General features: G+C 43.7%; 1 protein-coding gene across 1 annotated transcript; it reads left to right on the forward strand.

Moving 5' to 3' along the window:
- Nucleotides 1-1628: 1628 nt before the first annotated feature.
- LOC141740514 (protein ELYS-like) lies at nt 1629-21905 on the forward strand. The gene is made up of 24 exons (XM_074579340.1): nt 1629-1749; nt 2469-2722; nt 4420-4600; nt 5395-5602; nt 6319-6435; nt 7402-7486; nt 10507-10654; nt 11305-11437; nt 11525-11706; nt 12088-12149; nt 12982-13110; nt 14878-14968; nt 15057-15146; nt 15309-15449; nt 16219-16323; nt 17098-17191; nt 18081-18204; nt 18326-18382; nt 19351-19497; nt 19589-19776; nt 19946-20090; nt 20186-20317; nt 21516-21663; nt 21751-21905. The coding sequence occupies exons 1-24, from the start codon at nt 1629-1631 to the stop codon at nt 21903-21905; spliced, it is 3237 nt and encodes a 1078-aa protein (XP_074435441.1).
- Nucleotides 21906-22448: the final 543 nt, after the last annotated feature.

Below are 22448 nucleotides of genomic sequence, written 5' to 3' on the forward strand. Positions count from 1 at the left end.
TTTAGACTACAGCTTAGGGCTTGGATGAAATGTAGGGTTTTTGCCTAAACCGCCGGGAGCGGGGAGGCTTTCTGCCTAAGCGGGAAAGACCTGACCCGGTGGTACTCCCTAAATCACCTGCTCACTCACTCGCTAAATCCTCTTTCTGCAGGAGTAAAATCCGGCAAAGTGCAAATTCACTGAACCTGACGACTACGAGAGTGCAGAAAGTGACTTTTCCATCTGCTGCTCCTCCAGTGCTTGTGAGTTGCTTCCTGTTTCTCTGGGGAAAATGTCATGGAACCAGTCATTAACAACAATTCAAAAATTGGTATAACTTTTATAAACCCTTTTATAACCCTTCCCTGAAATCACTTTAGCTTCCACCTCTGGCGGAGTGAAAGAACGACGCCTGTCAGCTGCAGCCTTTCCCAGAGAGCTAGGGAGTCTCTCCGTGCAAGAGGGAGTTAAAAGTTGCCTTAAAAGATGCCTGACTGTGTCCTGGGTGGTGTCCTTTCTAAAAGTGAAGGGGTTTTTAGCCCTCCCTGCAAACTGAGTGTGCCGTTTCACCCGGGTATGAGCTAGCAGCCCGGGCTGACTGCCACAAAAAGGAGATGGACAAATTCCCTCTCCTTCTTCCCGATGCGTGGTCCTGCCTCCTTCCTTGTGCCACCTCTTATGCTTGCTGGTTGTCTCTGCAAGGCAGTTGAGCTCTCGAAGCTGGTGGAACACCACCTGCTTTTCTGGGTGAGTTTCCTGCCTGCTCAGGGAGTGAACTTGGCTCCTAAAGTGCTCTAAGGCACTGTTAAGGCAGTGCGAGGTGAGCCACAGGAGTACGGTAGTAGAACAAAGGAGCAGATGGAGAGATGGGAGGCGGCGGCAAGTCCTCTCTTTTGGTGGCAGGGAAGTCAACATGTTTTGTGAAACCATCTCTTCAGCTGCGGCTGGCCATATTTTTAGCTTTTTCGTCAGTAAGCCCATTGCATTGTTGGCCCTTGAAACGGATTTTCAGGTACTACCGTCAGTCAAAACTGACGTCCCTGAACCCTGACTTGGCTGAATGTGATTCTGCTTGAACATGTAATTTCTCCATGTTTATTCTTCTTGGAGCTTTTTAATGCAAAAATCTATCCTCAGCCTGTGACTCGTGGTACGCTCCTTTCTTTGGAAATAGTTTGGAAGTCATAAGTACTTAAGGTGAAGACCAGTGGTAATTTTGGCTGCTAGAAGACAACTGACAATAAGTAACAAAGGGTAAAGTACGAAATCAAGGGAAAGGACAAATGGAGAGTTGTACCTGTTACTGAGAAGCTTTTTAAAATCTGATTTTTCTCAGCTCCCATCTTCCTAACCTGTGTGAGTAGACTTGAACTCAGTGTATTGGGCTTTTTCCTGTTATTTCTCTGTTGATACGTCTGGGTCACTTTTTGTTGGTGATCTCACAGGCATCAGAAAGGCAAAGGATTCTCCTTTTGCTCTGCTGGGAGAGCAAAAAGTCTCCCCAGTGCCATTATTTGCAAGGAAAAGAGCTAGAGGTGATGTCTAGGGGATTTTTCACTGCATACTGATGAAACTTCTGTCACTCTCAAGAATAGTTCTGGCTGACGTGAGTCTAGTTGTGCAATTTTTTCCTGTATTTACAGCGAAGAATGCGAGACCTAACAGCTGAGGTAACGAGCAGTCTGCTGCAGTTTCCGGAGGTGACTCTTCAGGCACTTGGGGAAGATGAGGGAACCCTCGGCTCTGTGCTGTGCGGGAAGTTTTCTGGAGGTGAGCATTTTCCTTTAAATTTGGTCTCGGTATAAAGCTGTTCTTGCCTGGAGGCTACCTGAAGCCTCAGGTCATGGTATCAGCTGTGTCAGGTTGGTGCTGTTAAGAGGCATCCTGTTTAGAGAGAGAGAACAAAAAGGGTGCTTCAGCGATGACAAATGCTAATATTAAAACGTGAGTATAGTTAAACTTTAAAGTGGACTTTCCAGGTGATGTGACAGTAGAGCTGGGTGCCTATCTGGAGGTCTAGGCTTCTGTTAAGACCAGGTAGAATCTATCTACCTGAGTGTAAATGCAGGGATTGAGCTCATACTTCCTTTGGGCTGGCAGTAGTTCAGTGAAACAAAATGCCTTCGATTCTTCCTCTACGCTCTAAGACTTGTATTCCCATATGCGTTTAGATCATTTCTAGCAAAACCAAGGCGAATATGGTATAAAGGCTGTCGATCAGGACCTTGTAATCTTTATCCCAAACAACCCAGATTCTTCGGTGCGGGAATGACAAGTACAAATGCAAAATAACAAGGTGGTTAATTTTAGGAGGGATTGCTTGGGGATTTCAACGGGTGATTTTGAATCATTGACTAGAATGAGGTAGGTCGGTCTTCCTCTGCTAGGTACGTTTATTGAAGGAAAGGGGCAGGCACTGTGATTTTTTTTCAGCTGTTTTCAGTCTTCCGTTGGACATTTGCTTCAGTCCTCTTTCTTTTCTCTCACAGGGAGAAACGGCCTGGCGTGGTTGGCACGTGGTCCTCACCTTGAGGTGGTGAACTGTGTGACAGGAGAGCGGCTCTCTGCGTACCGTTTCAGTGGAGTCAATGAACAGCCTCCCACTGTTCGTGTGGTGAAGGAGTTTTCCTGGGAGAAGAGAACTGGACTGCTGGTTGGGTTGGAAGACGCAGAGGGAAGTGTTCTCTGTCTGTACGACCTTGGACTCTCAAGAGTGGTTAAAGCAGTTGTTCTTCCCGGGAGGGTAGGTACTTTTTAATTGGAGAAACGAAGCTTTGATGTTGTTAGGTGCTGCGTAGGCCTGTTTTAGGACAAGCTCTGGAGCGTCTCTTTGTAGGAGGTATTTTTTCTATCGTGCGTTAACATCCTGTCACTTGAGAGTATCCAGTCAAGACGGTGTTGCTGTAAAATCTTGGGCTTAGTGTGCCATTATTGTTGGAGTTTGCTGAGAGTAAAACAAGTTTTCTGGTTTTATTGTAGAGCACAAATTCACCTGATTCTCTCCTTCCACAAAAAGGCCTTGAAAAGCACCTTTTTTTGACCCTAATTACTTGATTTCCATCAGAAATACCGTCTTTAAAATGGCTCAGAATTCCATAGTTGTGCTGTAAATGACTTCGACACATTGCCTTGAATCTCAGCCTAGCAAGCAGGCTGAGGAGAACACATTTTTCTGTTGACTTAGGAGAGGAAAAAAGAGCCTCTAGTGAGTTATCTGACAGAGTGTTGGGAGGTCACCTTTCAGCCTGCAGTCCTTGAATCTCTGCTCTCTGACTAGTGTGTTTGTGTAGATGGGACACACTGGTGTAATGTTGCTGATGTTTTCTGTCTTCTGTAACCCAGAAACTCAAATGATGTGTGTCCCCTAGCCTCATTATCTCAATGTAAACAAGAATCGGTGGAAGTCAATAGAACATCAAGATTCATTTTTATCATCTTAGAATCTGCAACAACTAACTAACTAACTTCTTAGCCAGCTTTCCATCAGCTGCTTTGGTTTGACTTGCTAGAATACAGGTGGAGTTTTGTTTGTTTGTAATGCTACAGTGTGATGACTAGTAGTAAGCATTCGTATTGGGGTCACTGAGAGAGAGAAATACGTGCAGCTTTAGCGCAGGAGTCTTTGTGTGCTCGTGTCTCTGCTCTAGCAGTCAGTGTTGTCCTGGGATGTGCTGCAACGTGTGCTGAAAGGTCTGTCTTCGCCTTGTGAGACAGTTGCGTGCAGACTGCTGGGCACGTGAAAGGGCAGTGTGCGCTTCCTCCTTTAGGTGGAGTCACCTTTTTATCTGAGAAGCTGCTGCTTTAGGCTGGCTTTTAACATTTTTCTCAACATTCGTGAAAGCGCTGGTGTGCATTTAAAGCTTCTTTTCCTTTATGTGGTTGTTACTTTTCTTCTAAATGCGGACTAGTGTGAATTTTACTAAGCTGGTCTCTCCCTTCAACGCTTTCTAAATACGTTTCACTCCCATGGAAATGGTGTGTCTCCCATGCAACTTGGCCGCTGCCTCGTCTGACTCTCGAGCCCTGATTTATCCTAACGCCCGTTTGTCAAAGAAGGCATAGACTGTATCGCGGTGCTGGTGGGCTGTGAGCGGTGGGAGACCTCGATGTAGTTGTGTTTGTCTGTCTTAAGCCCCTTGAATACGATAAAGTTTCTTGCGTATAACTGATTTTCTGTGTTTTCCTCCAGTTAATTACTGCGAAGTAGGAAATGGAAATTGCTAAGCTGTACTAATAGAATGCCCCATTTAAGTTGAAGTTAAGTCACTTACCCGCAGGAAATCTAGTAAATGGAAGGCAGTAACAGGTTTTTGTACGGGGCTTTTTTGTCTTTGTCTCTTTTCTTGATCTAATTGCAAACAATGCTTTGATGCTCCTGTATTTACTTTTTCTATTGAGCTTGTCAAAGAGCTCAAGTAGTAACTTGTAGTTTTCCTGTAGGTAACCGCTATAGAACCCATAGCGAATCACGGAGGACCCAGCGTGAGCACTCAGCACCTCCATCAGAGTCTGCGATGGCTCTTTGGGGTGGCAGCAGTGGCTACAGATGCTGGCCATCTACTTCTGGTTGATCTTAGTTTGGATGATTGCTCCTGCACTCAGAATGATATCGAAGCATTGGGTAAGCCTGCAGTTTTTCCACATGAATTTAAACGCAAGAAAACTTCTGTCTTCTAACGAAACAGTATGCATCCCACTTTGAAGACCCTTGTGTCAGACATTTCTGACGACTGGTTACAGGTGGCAGTTTGACATCGTATAGTCCTGACCTGATTAAACCTGGGAGTGTCTGACTGCTCCTCGCAGTGTTGTAAATGCCCCCTCCCACCAAGATCCCTGTGCCACTATGATTCTTGCCAGAGAGGTGTAGGAATTTTGCCACGTGAGCCGGTGCGGCCGCCTGGTAGGAAGTTGTGTTGGAGGAGCCCTGTTTCCCGGGAATGCTCTTCTGCTTGTGTTAATTGACTTGGGGCAAATTTTGGGCTTGTTTTTTAAAATAAACCCCACTTACCAACACCCATGCATTTGGATGAATGAAATCTCGAATAGGTGTACTCAGCTTGCATACACCGTTTTGGCTATTACAACAGCAGCTTCAGCAACTGGTGCCACTTCAAACACGAGGTGCCACTTCAAATTGCATCACGAGGCCCAAACTCCTGCTTTTCAGAGTCCAGGAAGAATTTGGTTACGCTTTTACCTAGCTTTCAAACGTGAGTGAGAATACTTGTCTGATCCAAGAGTTCTTATGTTCTTTGAAGACATACATAATGGCAATGGCAAAAAAAAGTGTTGCATAAATGGCTATTGTGCCTGGCACGGTAGCATTAGATGATAGGGGTTGTCACGTCAGTGCCTAAAATGCAGCCTAAATGGCATAACGTATTCATTTATTGCTTGGTTTTGTGTGTGTAGATCTAGAAGTTGTCACTAAAAATCCTGCTGAAGTTGCACAAAGAAGAGAAACTGCGACCAGCGAAGGGAGGTGTCTCTGTTTTCAACTACAAAATGCTTCCGGAACAGCAGTATCAGCCCTGTGCTACATAAGCAGAAGCAACCAGCTCGTTGTGGGTTTCTCGGATGGCTACCTGTCGCTCTGGAATATGAAAACGTTGAAGAGAGAGTAAGTAGGCCTTTACACTTGGCCATGCCTGGAGGTGCGGGGCTCTCGATTTGTTGCTTAAGGAAGTATGTGGATGTAAAGAGAACTTTTTCAGGGACTGAAGTGAGTATGAGTATAATCTTGGCACGTTCAGAAATCCTCTTCTGACATAACTTTTCAGTCATACCTGGATGAAGTGGTCCGCCTTCTCCCCAGTGGACTAGGATTGTTTTCCTTATTGTGCCTGTGGATTGAGGAATTGTGGGAAGCATGCTTCCTGGGGTTTTCAGAACCGGTTACTGCAACTGGGGCATCCATTGAAAGGCTGAAGTATGTCAGTGATGTGATTTTGGTGCCGATATTCTCTAAAGTGTCCAGGGTGAAACTAGTGAGACATGAAAACTCAATAGCTGACCTGTGCCTGAAAAATGTATTCTTTCCTGCATGTCAGCTTTGGCCGAAAGAGCAATCTCACCTGAAATATTTGGCTAACTTCTGGTCGGGATTCCCTTCAGCAGATCTGCACTGACTCCCCAGAAGCTGTTGGATGCATAAATAGACAGTGGAGGAATAATTAGGTGGCAAGAGTAGAGTGTGGAGGTACAAATAAGGTTCAGAAGTCAGGAAGAACAATGCTTGACGTAGTCCAAGAAACGAGAAACTACCTGTGTTTGGGCCACTAGGCTCCCCTTTTTTTTTCTTTTTCGTTTTGCTTTTTTTTTCCCCTAAACCTGTAGGCACCACTCTCAGCTTGAAGGAGGGAGGATTCCTGTCTATGCTGTCACTTTTCAAGAGCTGGAGAATGATCCTCGCAATTGTTGCTACTTGTGGGCTGTTCAGTCTACGCAGGAAAGGTGAATAAAAACTTTAACTATCAGCCACTGAATTAATTCTTTTTGTTTTTAAGGATATTTGTTCCCATACAGTTGAACATGTGTATTTGTTGTGTGTCTGCGATTCTTTCCGGTACGGAGGGTGTTAAACTTAGAATGCAATTTTTACAGGATTTACCAGACGTGAAGAGGGACCTACTAGTTCCTGCCTTCTGTCAGAAGGCAAAGCAACAGTGGCCATATTCTTCTGCTCGCATTCTCAAATGGTTTGCTTTTGTTCCTCGATGACCGCTTCATCATTTGTTTGATAGTCACACCGCGGTATTAAAATACCACTAGGAGCAGTTGAGGCTGCAGATCTAGAACACCAGACGTGCCCACACAACAGCCTGCCGCCCCTAAAGGCGGCGGTGACAGTATTGCCGATGGCCTTGTGCCAGCGTCAGCAGTCTGTGGAGCCTTGGTGAGCCAGTGCAGCTCCCCTGGCAGAAAACGATTCAGCAGAAAAGCCAATGGGTTCCTGCTGTTCTGCTGAATCAAATCGGACTTGGAAGGGTGCAGAGTGTGCAAGAGGGGGAGGGGAACTTTGGTGGTAAGGGAAGGGCAGAGAGATCTCTCTTTCTGCATCAGCAAGCGATTCCATCAGCTCAGCTGTTGGTAGAGTGGCAGTCTTTTAAATCTTGACTTCAAAGCAGTTTTGATGGAGAACTCTTCATTGTGAAGAACTATTTCCAACAATTCTTAGTCCATACAACATATTACAGCTTTCCAATTGTACGGTTGGCTTTTGCCCCTGAAGCTGTTAGTGTCAAAACGCCCTCCTTCATGTTTCAGTGGCTAAATGTGGCCGATGATCATGTTTTGGGAAGAGGTGGTGTTCTTTTCAGCGGGAGCATGCTATTAAGAAAACGTCTAGGTCTACTAACACGACAATGAGGACTATAAAGCAGCTTTGTAACCAAATTTCATAATTTATCCCTTTTTCAGTGAAGGGGATGTGGTGAGTTTACACCTGCTGCAGTTAGCGTTTGGTGACAGAAAACGCGTGGCCTCAGGACAAGTCATGTATGAGGTAAGAGGTGCATGCGTGGGAAAAGCAGACAATAGTAATTTTCTCTAAGGGAGTATCAGTTGAGTTACAGGGCTGAGATTTACCATCAAACTTCAGAGCTGGCTGAAAAAATAATAATGTTTTGCTGAGTCTTCTTGGGCACGGCCTTTGTCCATACCTTTTGGAAAGAAGGCGTACCATTTTATACTGCAGTGTCGTGTGTTCCAGCTAGATTCATCTGCAAAGAGCCAGTATAAATGAAATTCCTGAAGAGGACGTGGCTTTTGCAAATAAAATTATTCTGAAATACCAAATGAATGGCATGTAGGAAGAGAAGATTGGGCCTTGAATCGCTTGGTTTAACCAAGCTTCGGACTTGAATAAGCTTCTGTCTCTCTCCCTTTCTTAAAATACAGTCATACTCTAGTCTTTGCTGATCTTCAGTTTTATATTCTTGGTTTCCCTTAGAGCTTTGTCAGCCGGACTTCTCACATGAAATGCACCTACAGTGTCTCTTCAGTGTTGATCCTGACACTTAGTAGCTGTAAAGATAACTCGTTCTTCTTTTTGGCTGGGTGACCTATTCAATCTACTCTTAAAGCCAGGAAAATATGTAATTTGGTCAGAAGAGTGTACCTAAATGTTAGATCTGGCTCCAAGGAGGATGCGTTTAAAATACAGATGTGAGGTATCCTTGTATCTCAGATAGCTAACAGAGACAAGGCGCATCTGTTAGATGTGTAATTCCATTCAGTTGTACGCCTGGAAGTCTTCCAAAATCTTTTTGAGGGGACAGTAATCTTAGTTCAGAGCAAGTCTTTCCTCCTGATTTGGTACTTTCTCTTGCATATTCTCAATAGCTATGGAACGAAACAGGGGTGACTCTTGTATCGTGGTACTCTGGTTTTTGTAGGGACTGTGCCTTTTGATTTTTTTGGATTAATTTAGATTTTGAGTGTTTTGCTTATGTGTAGGAAAGGTGCTTCCTCATTTGGCACCGTTGCTTTTGCATAGATAGAGGTTAGGTGTTTGGAAAAGGTGGTGTTTCTTTAAAATGCATTATCTATCACGGTGACCAAGTAGAAGGATCTTCCAGTGATTCATGGCGTGCTGGATGCTATCTCTTTATCTTTGTTGATGTGCGGGACCTGTGCTCCACAGCGGATACTTTTAGTCTCAGAACACTTCCTTGTAGTCACAGATCGGTTAGTACTACATGTCTGTCTGCCTGCATGGCTGTCTGAGTCAAGTTTCTTGTCCATCTTCAGGGGTAGAAAATTTAAGTGTCTCCCGTTTGCTAGGCCAAGTTTGAGTAAAGAAGGAGGAATCTACTGTTGATCCTTGTTCATTGGATAGAGTTCACAGGAGCTCAAAAGACTTTTTCAATACAGCAGTGCTTTTTGTTCCAGGAATTAGGTTTGAGGCTATGAAGCAGTGCCTCTTTGACTGTGTGTCATGGTAAAAGTCACAAATAGGACTTATGGAACATGTGGTACTGTGTTTTTCTATATGCGTGTCAAACTCTCGTCTCCATTGCCTTCAAGGCTGGTTTAAGTCTGCTTAAGTAATTAAACAGAAAGGTATGTTTAAGTAATGCTTCCAAAGACCTTTTTTGTACTGTCGCAGCAGTTGCTAAATCTGGTGCATCAAATCACGATTGTAGAGCGCATCTTTACCCTCGTTCTGCACAATGCTTGCGGATGGGCAGAGTATACACTCTCTACTTTGATATCAGAGTTTGACCAGTGCATCTCGTTTGAAAACTTGTTTTTGTGTTTTGCTAGTCAATGGAGTCATTACTTAACATCTCCCATACAATGGAGTTCCTTAGAATGACTTTGCCCGGCGTGGAAAGTTTAAAATGCACTGCTTTGCTTCAGAAGCATTTTCTTTTTAGTTATGAAAGACTTTTTTTAATTATTTAATTTTTCTTTTTAGACAACCTTCATATTTATTTGTAACACTTCCTGGAATCATTAAGAGAAAGCTCGCCTCTTCTCAGATTAGGTGAATTAGATGTATCCTATGAGATCATACGGGAATGTGTGGTTTCATGCCAGTTCGTTTCAGAGCTCTGCAAGTTTAGGAAACTTGGGTAGAATGTGGCGTTATCAGTTTATGGGTTGTGTGGGTTGGGTTTCTTTTTCCCTCCTTTTTTTTTTTTTTTTTAATTATAGAGCTGCTATTTGTCCCCAGTACACCCGTTCATGTGTTGTATGGTAGACAGTTTGAATGAATGCTGTATTTGGAAAGACGGTATTTCACTTCATGCTTACTTAAAAAATGGCGCTATCAGAGGTTCAACACAATCGTGCCGGGGTTTCTGTGTATCTCAAAATTAGTTTGTTTACTGTGTAGTAATTCGTGATGCTAAAAGCCTTGGCCACGTGCACCCCGTGTCCTTTCTGGTTTTCCCTTTTGCTGTTGGCTGTGCTTGGTGAAGGAGCTGAGGGATATTTCACCCGTTAGTCTCTGACAAGATGAGAGGAGGAGCTGTCATAGCTTACGTGGCTTGAAAGAAGATTGCTAATCAGTATGAAGTTCTCACAGTAACTAGAGAGGGGTGCACGGTCACTCTGGTGGTGTGCCCATAGAAAATACCTCTTGACAGCTTTAGCTGCTCGAATGCTGGGGCTTCTCTAACTTCATCAGTTCTGCAATCAAGACATGGAGCAAAGAGCTTTGCATGCATGTGTGTTGCATCATTTTAGATATCTCTTTGTAGCGATATATTTATTTTTATAAAGAACATTCTTGGATGTCGCAAGGAATTCTGCAAAACATGTTTAGATCTGAATAATGTTAGGGAAATTCTAAATTTTGAAAAAGTGCAAAGCCTTTACAGCCAAACTTACCCGTTACGATTTGACACTGCATTCTCTTGCATGTCAGGCGTAGTTTCTATTTACCATCAGAAATAGGCTCATGCAAAATACACAGTATAATAAGCCTATTCTGTTAGACTGTCTTTCATATTTAGCCATAATGTATGTTTTTATCTTAGAATGACCTTTGCTCTCTTCTCTGATTTTTTCCCCCAGGGTTTGGAATACCGTGGCAAAAAGTTCAGTTTAGATCTCACGGGTGGAGTCTTTCCCTTGAGAGGCCAGATGAGTACTAAATTAATCAGCTGCCAGACCGTCGAAAAATTCCGCAGCGACGTTGACGGAGAGGATAGCGTAAATGAAGGTTTGTTCTGATGTCCGTGTTTGGTGATTTTAAAAGAAGTGCTTTTGGAACCTAAGCAACGAATGCTGTTCGGTCCCCACAGTCTGAAAGTCTTGCCTATCTGCATAGACTAGACTGTTGGGATTATTTACGAAGAAAAAATGGATGCTTAAGGTATGTGGGACTTCTTTAAGGGAGAAAGTGGGTTTTATTTTATGCTTGCTGACATGCTATCGCGATGTATGGTGGGGCCGTTTGTATGATGATGGTCAGTCGTTTTACTCCTCCAGCTGCCATCTTTGAACAAGAAGTTCAAACTCTCCATTGCTTAGGAATGTTACCAGAATTTTTTCCCTTCTTCAAACCGATGTCCGCATCTGCATCCAGATGGTAGCCCGTCACAAGTGCTGTTCCCCAGGGCACTGCACTGGGGCCACTTCTCTTTAGTATCTTGACCAGTGATCTGGACAAGGGGACAAGAAAAAGGGGCAGTGTGACTGAAACCTATCACAGAGATGTTTGCTATTCCGTAATTACTGTGATCACTCTTAGGAAGTGTTGTGTTTCACGAGTGACAGAACAGAATGAAGCCAAAATAGAAAGTGGTGTTTTAAAACTATTGGATCTATCGTATTTTCTACAAGTCAGAAACAACGTCTTGTCTTTTACAGTCACGTCTCCTGACACCAGTGTCTCAGTCTTCAGTTGGCAAGTGAATACGTACGGTCAGGGAAAACCATCTACTTACCTGGGTGTATTTGACATTAATCGCTGGTATTCTGCTCAAATGCCAGATTCAGTAAGGTAGATTTTTCTTCAGTAGTTTTCCATATGCCTGCCAATAATTCATTTGAATGTCGGCATTTAGCTTACGCGCTTGTTTTCTTTAAGGCCGGAAGAATTCCCTCATGAGTGCCCCTATTTTGCACTGTGGTCGCTGGATACCGTAGTGAGCGTGACTTCTCCGAAGCTCCTTTTGGATATTCTGGTCCATGAGCGGAGTCTAAGTCGGGGAGTTCCTCCTTCTTATCCACCACCTGAGCGGTTTTTTCATCCAGGCAACTATAACTTTGGTAGGTATTTCACTGCTTTTGAGAGTGATAAGCTTAAAATGAGGTCAAATGCCATTCATTGGTTCTCTTGTTCAGTCATTGTTTGTCATTCAAAACCCAAACCAAACCAAACAAACACCCAGTCCCCCCCAAACCCAACTCTGATCGCGTTGTACTGACAAGGTATTTACTATTGTGAAACATATCTGACAGCCGGCTGAGTTTTGGTGCTTTTGTAATGTAGCCGGTGAAGTGGTGCTGGTTATAGCCTGAAATGACTGTGAACTGAAGCTCAAAGCACTCAGTTATATGTTTCTAGATACCGGTGTGTAAAAAATGTAAACTGGTCATGCCATAACTGTGAGAGTACGGAAGGTTGTCAAACGTTCCCTGTTTCTGCAGATGGTACGTGCTTGCTGACCTCCGGAGTCGTTCACATGACTTGCACCGGCTTCCAGAAGGAGGTGATCTTTTACTGTATCTTTATTGCGAGTGGCAGGAGATGTAGCTTTTCTAAGTTTTCTGTTGCACTGCTTTCCGTGTTAGGGACCGTTTCATGCTCATCCTGCCCGTCCACACGCATAGTTGCAATTGTATCCTGTCGCCAGTTGTATGCAAATGGTAATGTTTTAGGTCCCCTCTTGGGACTGTACAACTGCCGTTGTCTCCTCTTGAAGCACGATCGGGGATTGAATGTCTAGAAAGGAACGCAACGTTGCTCCAGGAGCAAGAACAAAACCACTGTAGAAGGCGGGGAAGGGTGTTACTTCTTTATTGCCCCTCAGTCGAACTGCCTGCATAGTCTTGAGTTAGAGTTTTGATCCCCAATTCTCTTGAAAAAGGAGGGAATGGAGAAAATGAAAAACCACATAACTGTTTGAGGAGTGAAAATTTTGTTTTCTCCCAAACTCGGCCAAATTATAACTTCTGAGCCACGGCACAGATTGTGACAGATAATTTTGAGTGAAGTTTCAGCTCACTAAATGTTTCCAACATGAATCGGCTTCCATACGAATAGGCATAGAAAGGATCTTCCAAAGCGTGAAGCTGCATGTTAGCTGAGCTTATATAGAATGTATTTTGTGTCAGTGTTGAGGGAAAGAGCAAGGCCTGTGTATAGACAGAGAAGGTAGAAAAGACTTAATTACGCAGATTGCTAACCTAAAGCATCTTAGTGGTTCAGGCTGTCTGACGGTGTCAGTGAACATTTAGATTCTTCCTTTTAGAGGTTATCCAGAAGCGTAGTGACGGACTAACAATGCTGTCTTAATCTGTGGTTTTCGATTGATGTTTCAGACCTTGAATTTTTTGAAGAAATCTGGTCCTTCAATATGGGAAGCCATTCAGGATAGCTACAATAGGTGTCTTGTAGCTGGCTTGCTGTCTCCAAGACCAGTTGATGTCCAGCCATCCAGTTTGAGTCAGGTGAGTGCCTATGAGGGAATCAAGGGGGAAATACATCCATCTGGTCTGACAGGGCTGGAGGGGCTACAAGACACGATACTCCAATTTTTGGATTCTTTGCAAAGTTTCGTTGAAATACAGGCGTGACCTGAGCTAGCAGAAGTAATCGTATCCTTAGATCCAAAGTAGTGACTTTGACTGGGAACAGCCCTAAGAGATCTGTCTTTAGAGACCCCTCTCTTAATTCGGTGCCACACACAGATGCGCACAAGGAAGCGTGCAGTCAGTGCTGGTCATGCCCAACATAACGCATGTGTCCCCCAGAGTAACCCCCATCCCTGTCAGTTTCTCAAAGCAGTGGTTCAGTGCAGTAGCCGACGATGGGGGCGTCTCACTGGGATGCGAGCTCTTGCAGACGTCGGCTTGCTGCACTGTCACTGTGCGTGATCATTTGCTTCCAAGGAAGTGGGCTGTGGTAAAGGATTACTGCTGTCAGCTCTCCCTGGCAATTTCTTCACGGCTTGCCCTCGTTTTCCCTTCATCGGTAGGCTTTTCTGCATCCTCTCCGGGCGGATCTTCACCTCTGTAGCCTCTGCCTTGTGCTGCAGTAGCCCAATTTGCTCCTCTGAGACTGCCCTCTTGCAGCTGCAACACCTTAATCACCTTTATCTCATGACACTCGCTACCTTCTATGTGCTTTATGCCACCACAGTGACTTCACTCCCCCTGCCATAGGTTTTCCATTTGCAATGCACCAACCTTTCCCTGGAGCAATCAGCAGGAAGGGGAGAGCAGCCTTCCCGCTGCCCTCCTCTTCCTGTCTCCTGCATTCGTCACCACATTTGTGGACGTGTGTTAGGACATGAACGCTTCTGCACAGTGTGGTAGCTCAAAGAAATTTCTTGGCAAGCTGGCCAATGGTGTGTTTCCTTGTCTGAAACCAGTTTTCAGAAAAAGATGGCAATATCACATGTGTGTTCTACATGTGTAGAAGTCGCTTTGAATGTCATGATTTTGCCTAGAGGGGAAAGATACTTTTGAATGTGTTTAAAAAAACCCAACCAACCAAACAAATCCCATCCCAAAAACCAAAGTAAAAACTTACGAAGGGTCCTCTCACCTGAGAGAAGTACGAGAACACCAGCTGAGATAAGCTACTACTTAATATCGCGCGTCTGTGCATACCTGTGATTTATCCTTGTAAGGATTACCACTACACTATAATACAGTATTTGAAGAGCCTAACATTTAAACCGTTAGGATGTAAATGTTTCGCTTCTTTTCTGTCACGTTACAAAATTCCAACGTAGTGTTTTGGGTGTCAGAACTGCTTCATGTCTTCATAGTCTAGAAAGCTGCTTGGCCGTAGCTTCACTGTTTCCATGCAAACGTTGCACAGTTGTGTTTGTCCTGTCCCCTTCCTGCGTTCCTGATGGCAAACTTATATGCACAGATGTGTAACGCGTATTAGCAGAGGATGTTTCTGGACGTAGTAAGTTGGAACTCAGTACGTGAAGACTGTAATGCAGAGGCACGCGAAGAAAGATTAGAATTAGGCTGCAGTAAGTTGAAATGTCAGAGGAAAAGTGTGTTAATGTGTTCCTCAGAGCAGTGAGCAGTCCAGCCTGTGGCTGGAATTAAGAGAAAGGACGTGGCATTCCTGGCCTGTGTCCTGATTGACTTTGTGATGTCTGAATGAGTATGCAGTTAGAAAGAAACATTTACTGTTGATGGTTCACATGGTGCAAGTAGGTAAGATTCTCATTTGAGTTTGTCTGTTACGTTTAGGAGGAGCAGCTGGAAGCAGTATTGTCAGCTGCTGTCCAGACAGGTTCTGTGGGACTTCTGACTGGATGCATTAAACATTGGATATCTGAAGGTAATACTTCGAACGTTGGTTTTTTACGTGGTACCTCTTTGAGTTGGAGCCTGTTGATTCATTTCTTTTTTGTTCTCTTTGTTTAAAGAGCAGCCAAGGTCTGCTGGTAATTTACGGTTTGTTCTTGAGTGGACATGGAACCAAGTGATCTCTACAAAGGAAGAATTTGACCAAATCTGTGAGTACTAGTGTAGTCATTCTGCAAACCTAAAGTCGTTCTTTCTGATTGAGCTTCCTCAGTAATACGCCGCTATAGGATATTGCACGCGGTCCTTGAAGTGCGCCTTGAAACTCTGGAATTGCTCTGTCGGCTAACGATTTAATATTTATTCTTGAAAAGGTGTTCCGCTGTTTGATGGCTCTTGCAACTTCATTGACCCCCAGACATTACGGTCTCTCCAGCGCTGCCAGTTGCTTTTGAGCAACCTTAGCACGGTCTTAAACTGTTTTCTCACAGAAGCACAAGAGCTTACTGAGAAAGGTTTGTAGTAGTGCTACAAAATCTTTGGTATGTTTTATTAAGATTTGGAATTGTGGCAACATGGGCTTTTGTTGTTTTTGAGGATTGGAAGACAGTCACATTTAGCTGGGAGAAGGGGCTTAAAGCTGAGCGCTTGGGACCACCACAAAACACGCATGGAGTTCAGGGCAACAGTTTATGGTGGAGCTCATGCAAGGGGGTGGGGGAGGCTACATTCAGAGAGAAGCTTAGTAGGCAACTGGGCTGAAATTACAGCAACCGAATGTGGTATTGCTGAAAACTATTCCTTTGAGTTCTTAGCTAGCAAGTTCTAGTTGCATGCAGACACTGTGTTGCAAATTGCTAAACAATACGAGGGAAGCGTAAACGAGTAACGTGCAAAGTAAGTTACTTGAGTTTCTACAGCTTTTTCTCTTAGAAATGGTTCTTGGCCTATTGAGAAAAGAATATCCCTTTGCTATCAGAAGAATCTCTGCTACGTGAGAAACAGATGTCTTATTCCTGCGTGCATTTAGTAGTTCAGGCTTTGGGGCTTTTTTTTTTTTTTTTATTTTAGCCTTTAGTGAGTTTAGTTCTTTATAGGGGTTGCTTTTTGTTTTGGTGGTGATAGTGGGTTTTTTCTTCAAATAAGAAAGCGATACAGCGTGAAAAACGCAAAGACAAAGATTTCTAATGTGCTATTTTTATACTTTTGGTTTAGTAGGATGAAGGGAGTTTTGTGAAAATGAACGGAATTGCATAACGCTAATCATCTCCTGCCTTTTTTCAGGTTTTGCAGACGTGACAAATAAGCAAGCGGTAACCGGCCTCATTTCTTTGTATGCACGAGTGGTCATCTGGTTCTGTCGATCCGGTCTCCTTCCAGAGGGTTTAGGTAAGCGTGACCTGTCATACGTTTGTAACAAGGCGACCATCCAGTGAGTGACTCCCACGAACGCGTGCTTAGCCATGTTTTTGTAACGGTTTCGTCAGGAAGAAGTCGTGCTGGTTCAGTGGCAGGGTGTGCTGAAGTTCTGTGGGTGAAGTTGAGATTTTGCTGGGTTGTCAAGTACACGGCGTAGAATGAGGCAGGCAGTTTCTTTCCTGGGTGGATTTTAGGAATAGCAATGGACCCCTGACTTCAAGGCGCTGCTTGTGTCCACAGCTTGAACTACTTGAGATTTTAAACAAAGCACTATTAAACAACAAGTACCGGAATGCTTGTTTTTAGAGTGAGAGCATTACCTGCATGTTTTGAACTTTCTATCAGTTGCTTGAGGAGAAAGTACACCTTGGAAATCCTTCTTTAGTTGGATGGATTAGAAATTCCATTGTCAGCCTTAATTGTCTCACAAACAATTGTTTTAAACAATGGTTTTAAAACCATTCCCTTTGAGAACTGGGTGGTTTTTTTTATAGTGAACTTCAGCTTACCCTACATGTTGTGAATGCTGCGTGAACTGTAACCTTGAAACGGCACTTGGGGCAAGAAGGAATTGAGTCTTGTCTCTTAGAGTTCTTTTAGCAAAGGCGGAAAGAGGATTGGCTTCTTTCAGAGTTGGAGGCTTCTGATGCTTAGCTTGTACGATCTTCTGTCTCTTTAGGCAAAAATTTTCGTTTACAAGTGTGATATGACTGCTTTAACTTGCTTCTGCTTTGTTGCCTGTAGATGACGATACGCGTTTGTCAAGACCTTTCTACAATTATCCTCTGATTGAGAGCTACTATACTGGTCACCGACAGAAACTTGAGCGTTTATCAAGGTAAGAGCTAGAGGAAGACTCTAGAACACTTCCACGGCAAATTCAGAAGTGGAAGGGAATGGCTTTTATCTCAACAGTTGCATGGGCTATGCGTAATGCCGCTGCCAGCAATACTCTTGACTTCAGTGACACGCGTGTTCTGTTGAACAGAGAGGTTACTTTCCTGTGTTAAAACGTTGCTATCTACCTCTGCTTAGTACCACTGGTTGGTATCATCATTTTTCGGGAGTCTACTTTATTCATTGGCTAATGTGTATAATTTCTGACTACTGAAAAAGGCCATGTGATTAGGACAGGATCAGTCACCTCCATATGACCATATGACCGATTATGACCACATGACCAATAGAGGGTCATAACTGTATTGGCCTAAGTCCCCTTCTCACAAGTACGTGGTGTGATTTCGTAAGATGGTTGGAGGTACATGGAGTTGGCACGCCTCGCACTCTCCTGGCTGTCGGATAGAAGTCACTTGCGAACGTCAGCTCTCTTTCCTGGACTAGCTGCCTAGCACATAGGCGGCATGCCTTGGATTAGCCGATAATAGGTTTTTCTTTGGAAATTGTACTGAAAACTGAATAAAGACCTGACCAAGCTTCGGCGATGGCACTGTGACCAAGAGGCTGCAAGGTGAGTTAAGGTGGAAGCTGCAGGGTAGGAGGTATTGACTTCAAAGTTCATCTTCCTTGGCTTACTTCTCAAGTAACTTACATACAGGCTCGTGTGTTCCTTCGAAGCACAGAGCCTCTAGTGTCCTTTTTCTGCTTTGTGCCATCGGGAGATTAAAGGGCAGGGCTGCAGTCAGCAGAAGACTGGAGGAAAGCCGTTACACCGGGAGGCTGGAATTAGTGTTTTACTCTGTCCAAATCCTTGCTACCTTTTGTTCCAGAGGAAAATGGGACTCGGACTGCTTGATGGTTGATGGAATGGTTTCCCAGTTAGGAGACCAAGTGGAGAAGCTGTGGCGGAGAGATGCAGGAGGAACTGGGAAATACCCGCCTGCCAGTTTGCATGTGAGGGTCCTGTTCACTGAGAACAACAACAAACGGCCGCCCTCCCCGCCAAACCCCACCCAAAAGCCAATGATTTAGGGAAGACAGGCGTTTTTTCAGAACTGTTAATTTTTCATTTCAGGCACTGCTGGATCTCTATTTGCTAGAAAGCATTGAAGAAAACTGCAAACACGCAATTGTATCCTTTCTAGTTATTTTTATTACACCTTCAGGGGATGCACATAAATGTTCTTCAGTGTTGGTCGCCGACCTGTTTCATGACATTTTTTCATTTATGCTTCAAAGACGATGCAAGTGAAAACATTTAGTTTAGCGTTAAGTTGTAGACAGAAGCGCTGTTTTATTTCTTTGTACTGTGGATTTTTGATGACTTTTTTCGTAAACGTTTGGTTGCAAAAGTCTTCTCCGATAGGGAGAAAACAGTTTTAGTAATAAGGGTTGAAGATATAAAATGTCCTTAGTTTTTCTCCAAATTTAAACACTGTTTAAAATTTTCTAAAACACCCATGATGGGTTATAAAACAATTTCTGTTTCAGAGCAAAAGGATTTCTAAGAGTGGTTTACCAGTACCGGATTTTTGCTGAAATCACGGGTTTTCCAGCGCAGCTCACAGTGCTTGCTTTGGTTCCGTTGAAAGTGCAGGCACACGGAATAAGCAACAGGGAGAAGAGAAAAGTCATGGGGCAGAAACTTAATTTTTAAGCTGCTGAAATACACAGCCTTGCTTTTGCTGTTTGTTGCCTAACCCGCGAGGGGAGCCTAGAGAGCAAGGGGCTTAGAAATGCTTATAGCCCAGAGCTGTCTTGTTAGATGATGTCCCTAAAAACGGACGTCAGAAAGAGAAAATGACGCTACCAATGAGTGACCCGCATACTGGTTTAAATCCAGTTTTAATCATTCGGAGCTGAGCTGTACTGTAAGGATGCCACAATTTACACTGTTTTATAGACGCTGGACATGAGGGAAAAACCCAACTGTGGAATTTATTTGCTGTAATAATTGAGCGTTGGATGCTCCAATGTTTTGAATGTCTTTTCTGCTTCCTACCACTTTTATATTCTTACTGCATTATGTTTTTCTAAAGGTAATGTGATAAACTTTTGGTCTTACAAACTGATTAGCCTTAATGAGATACCTGATGTCAGACAATTTACTTGCTGCTGGATATCAAGCGTTCCTTTCCGAGTGAGACAGAGACTTCAGTCGACTCCTTTGCAACTGCCTTTGGCATCCCCTGGGGACTTGTTAAGCTTGTTGAAGGTTGTTGGCTTCTAGATCACAATGATTACGAAGTAAGTATGGTAGAGTTGAGTTAGACATACATTGCAGTACAAAGCTATAATCTAGAAAATGATTTTAAAACCCGATCTCTAACTTGTACAGAATTCACTGGCCCTGCTCTTTCATCCCGCTACAATCAAAACCGCGTCATGGCAGCACAAGAGAATTATTCAGTCCCTCCTGTGCCAAGGGGAGCATGGGCAAGCCCTCAGATACATCCAGCTGATGAGGCCACCCACAGCAAGCAGCGGGGAAGTGCAGCTTCTCCTCACTGTGTTGCTCTCCAATAGGTAAAGAAATATACCCCACCATTTTGTCACGCAAATCTTGTGAAAATGGAGAACAAAGAATAGAAATCATCATCCCCTAAGTTTCCTTTAAACTTTGAGTACAAGACTCTTGGGGCATCTCTTTGGTTATGCTATTAACATCCCTTTACGTCTGAAACATTAATTACAGGTGCATGGTGGAGGCTTGGGGTCTGTTGCACCAACATGCCGCTCAGGCAAACTTAGAAGACCTCTTAAAACACATGTACGAAATGTGCCGGGAGATGGGCCTGATGGAAGACTTGCTGAAGCTGCCTTTCACAGACACCGAACAAGTAAGTGGGAGCAAGGAAAAATGTTCATCGTCTCTTTGAAAAGAGAAAAGGCAGAGCCATAACAGATTTTTGGAATGATTTTTTTTTTCTCATAGGAGTGTTTGGAGAAGTTTTTAAGGACCAGTGCTGGTGTTCAGAATCAAGAATTCCTTTTAGTCTACCATCTGCAGCGTGCCAACTACATTGCAGCCCTAGAGCTGAATCAGTCCATGAACGTCAATCTTATGGTAAGCGTGAAAGTTCTGTTCTGTCAAGCGTGCAAGTTTCTGCTGGGTGTTACTAACTGGTTTGGATAGTACTCAATAAAAATCCTGCTTTGTTTTTTTCATACCAGTCTTTGAAACACTCGGAACAAGTTTCTACACCTTTGGTTACAGCTGAAGCTAAATGTTGACCAATATACGTCACTACTCCAAAGCTACTCTATGAAGCTATAAATTAAATGTTACACACCACTGTTGACCCCACTGAGAACAGTTTGTTTGCATCTGAGGAATAAACATGTATCTTTCCCATCAGCCAATCGTACCATTCCGTTATTGAGATACGTATGTTATGCGTGGCTTAGATTACTGGAAGTTGTTTGTGTCACTCCTTCCTGTGGGATGACGAGTAGGTTGTATGTCATCGCTTGTGTCTTGCACGCAACTGTATTTTTCTAGCTGAGAGCAGGCTAGATGCCAGTCCACAGGTTAAATTTCTGTGGGTTTTCTTTGTTTTTTTAATTTCTGCGAGTTATAGTGTGCTCTCCAATTCCACAACTTTCATTTCACGGCTTTTATGACAAAAATTCTTGTCTAACCTCTATTTCTCAAAATAGCCAGATTACATTTTGTGTTACATGAACTTGTGTTCTGGATTTGTGACACGTTTGCTGTTTTCTGGAATCATAGTTTTCCAGTGACTCAGTCTTCTAAGGTGGTTTTGGAAGTCGTAGGTCCTGCATTTGAAAACTGTCATGCGGCCAGGTGGTGTGCGTAGGTCGCTTTTTCTTGCTTGTTTTAATCTTCACATCATGTTGTCCAGGGTAATTTCCAGTTGTCCCGTATATTCAGGGCACTGGCGTTTCAGGAAGAACAAGGGAAAGCCTGCTATGTAGTAAGTCGTTTGCAAATTGCAGGTGATATCAGAAAATTGCAGGTGATAACAGGTGTATCAGAAGAAGGTTCTGCAGAGTGCCAGCATTGTTTTAACTTCAAGTTGTAGGCTCTGTTGCTATTGCAGTCTTCCTTCCACTTTGCTAAAAGTACCAGGTGAAATCGGTGTGTGCGGATGGGTAGAACTTGCCGCTGTTCTGTGCAGTGGAGGTGTTTTCCCACACCCGTAGAGGAAATCTGCTCACTAATGCGAAATAGCAGGGAGAGGTCTGTGCAAGGAACTTCTTGTAATTAGTTAAGCTTTTGCTTTCCGCTTTTCCTTCATCAGAACGACGGCGATCATCGCTTGACCGACAGAGCAGTTGCCAGAAATTCTCTATTAGCCCAATATGGCAAGATCCTTCCACGAATTGAAAGGCAGCTGGCCGTAGAGAGAGCCAAGCTTTACCATTTGCCTGCACTGGCCTCAAGAGAAGGTAACTTTTAGCGGGGGGAAATAGAGGGGAGAATTCCCTGTCACTTGGATGACACCAGGCTGAAATTTTTCCCCTCTTGCTTTCCAGTCTCAAGACCAAAGCCATTAACTCCAGTAAGAAAACAAGCTAAAGCAGGAAATGTGCGTCGAAGACCAAATTTTCTGGCGAAAATATTGTCCAGAATTAAAGAATCCTGGGCAGGAATGAAGGAGAAAACCGGTTTCTCACAAGGTGGATTTTAAAGATGCTGTTGTTTTTATAGCTGCTAAACGTGCTGTTTCTTCAGCAGGATGTTTCTAAAATTGAGGATGTTTCTAAAATGGGACCTGTTGAGATCCAAACAGGAGAGCAAGCAGTTGGGTTTCAACAGCACCCGCCAGTCCCTCACTAGAGACAGGAACAAGAAGAGACCTTAGATGCATTCACTTATTCAGCTCGTCTCGGCTTTGGGATTTAGGACAACACTGTAGAGAAGACGGGGCTGGACTTGGGAATACGCAAATCCCTCATGGGAGTCAATGGAAAATTTGGGATGGGAAGAAGGCAGCAGGTCACAAAGCTTCCGCAGTCATTCCCGTAGCAGTGCAGTGAAGGTGTTTCTGCTTTCGTTATAACTGGTGGGTACTGATGTAGATGTAAGCGCCTGGTTTTGGCTTGTGGGCCCTCACTGAATTTAGGACAAACTGCTTACTGCTTTCTTGTTCGTAGATTTGTAAGCATAAAAGGAAAGTTTACGCAGACTAGTATTTCTTGACTTTAGTTTTGAAGCATGGCGTGTTGCTAAT

The sequence above is a fragment of the Larus michahellis genome, chromosome 3 (assembly GCF_964199755.1).
Source record: "Larus michahellis chromosome 3, bLarMic1.1, whole genome shotgun sequence".
In the NCBI taxonomy this organism is placed as follows: domain Eukaryota; kingdom Metazoa; phylum Chordata; class Aves; order Charadriiformes; family Laridae; genus Larus; species Larus michahellis.

What these genes read in the sequence shown, in the direction of transcription:
- LOC141740514 (XM_074579340.1), top strand. Translation starts at nt 1,629, where the DNA reads ATGCGAGACCTAACAGCTGAGGTAACGAGCAGTCTGCTGCAGTTTCCG. An exon ending in CAAATGCCAGATTCAGTAAG is followed by an intron (nt 11,438 to 11,524) that starts GTAGATTTTTCT and finishes GTTTTCTTTAAG; the next exon opens with GCCGGAAGAATTCCCTCATG. An exon ending in TCCAGGCAACTATAACTTTG is followed by an intron (nt 11,707 to 12,087) that starts GTAGGTATTTCA and finishes CTGTTTCTGCAG; the next exon opens with ATGGTACGTGCTTGCTGACC.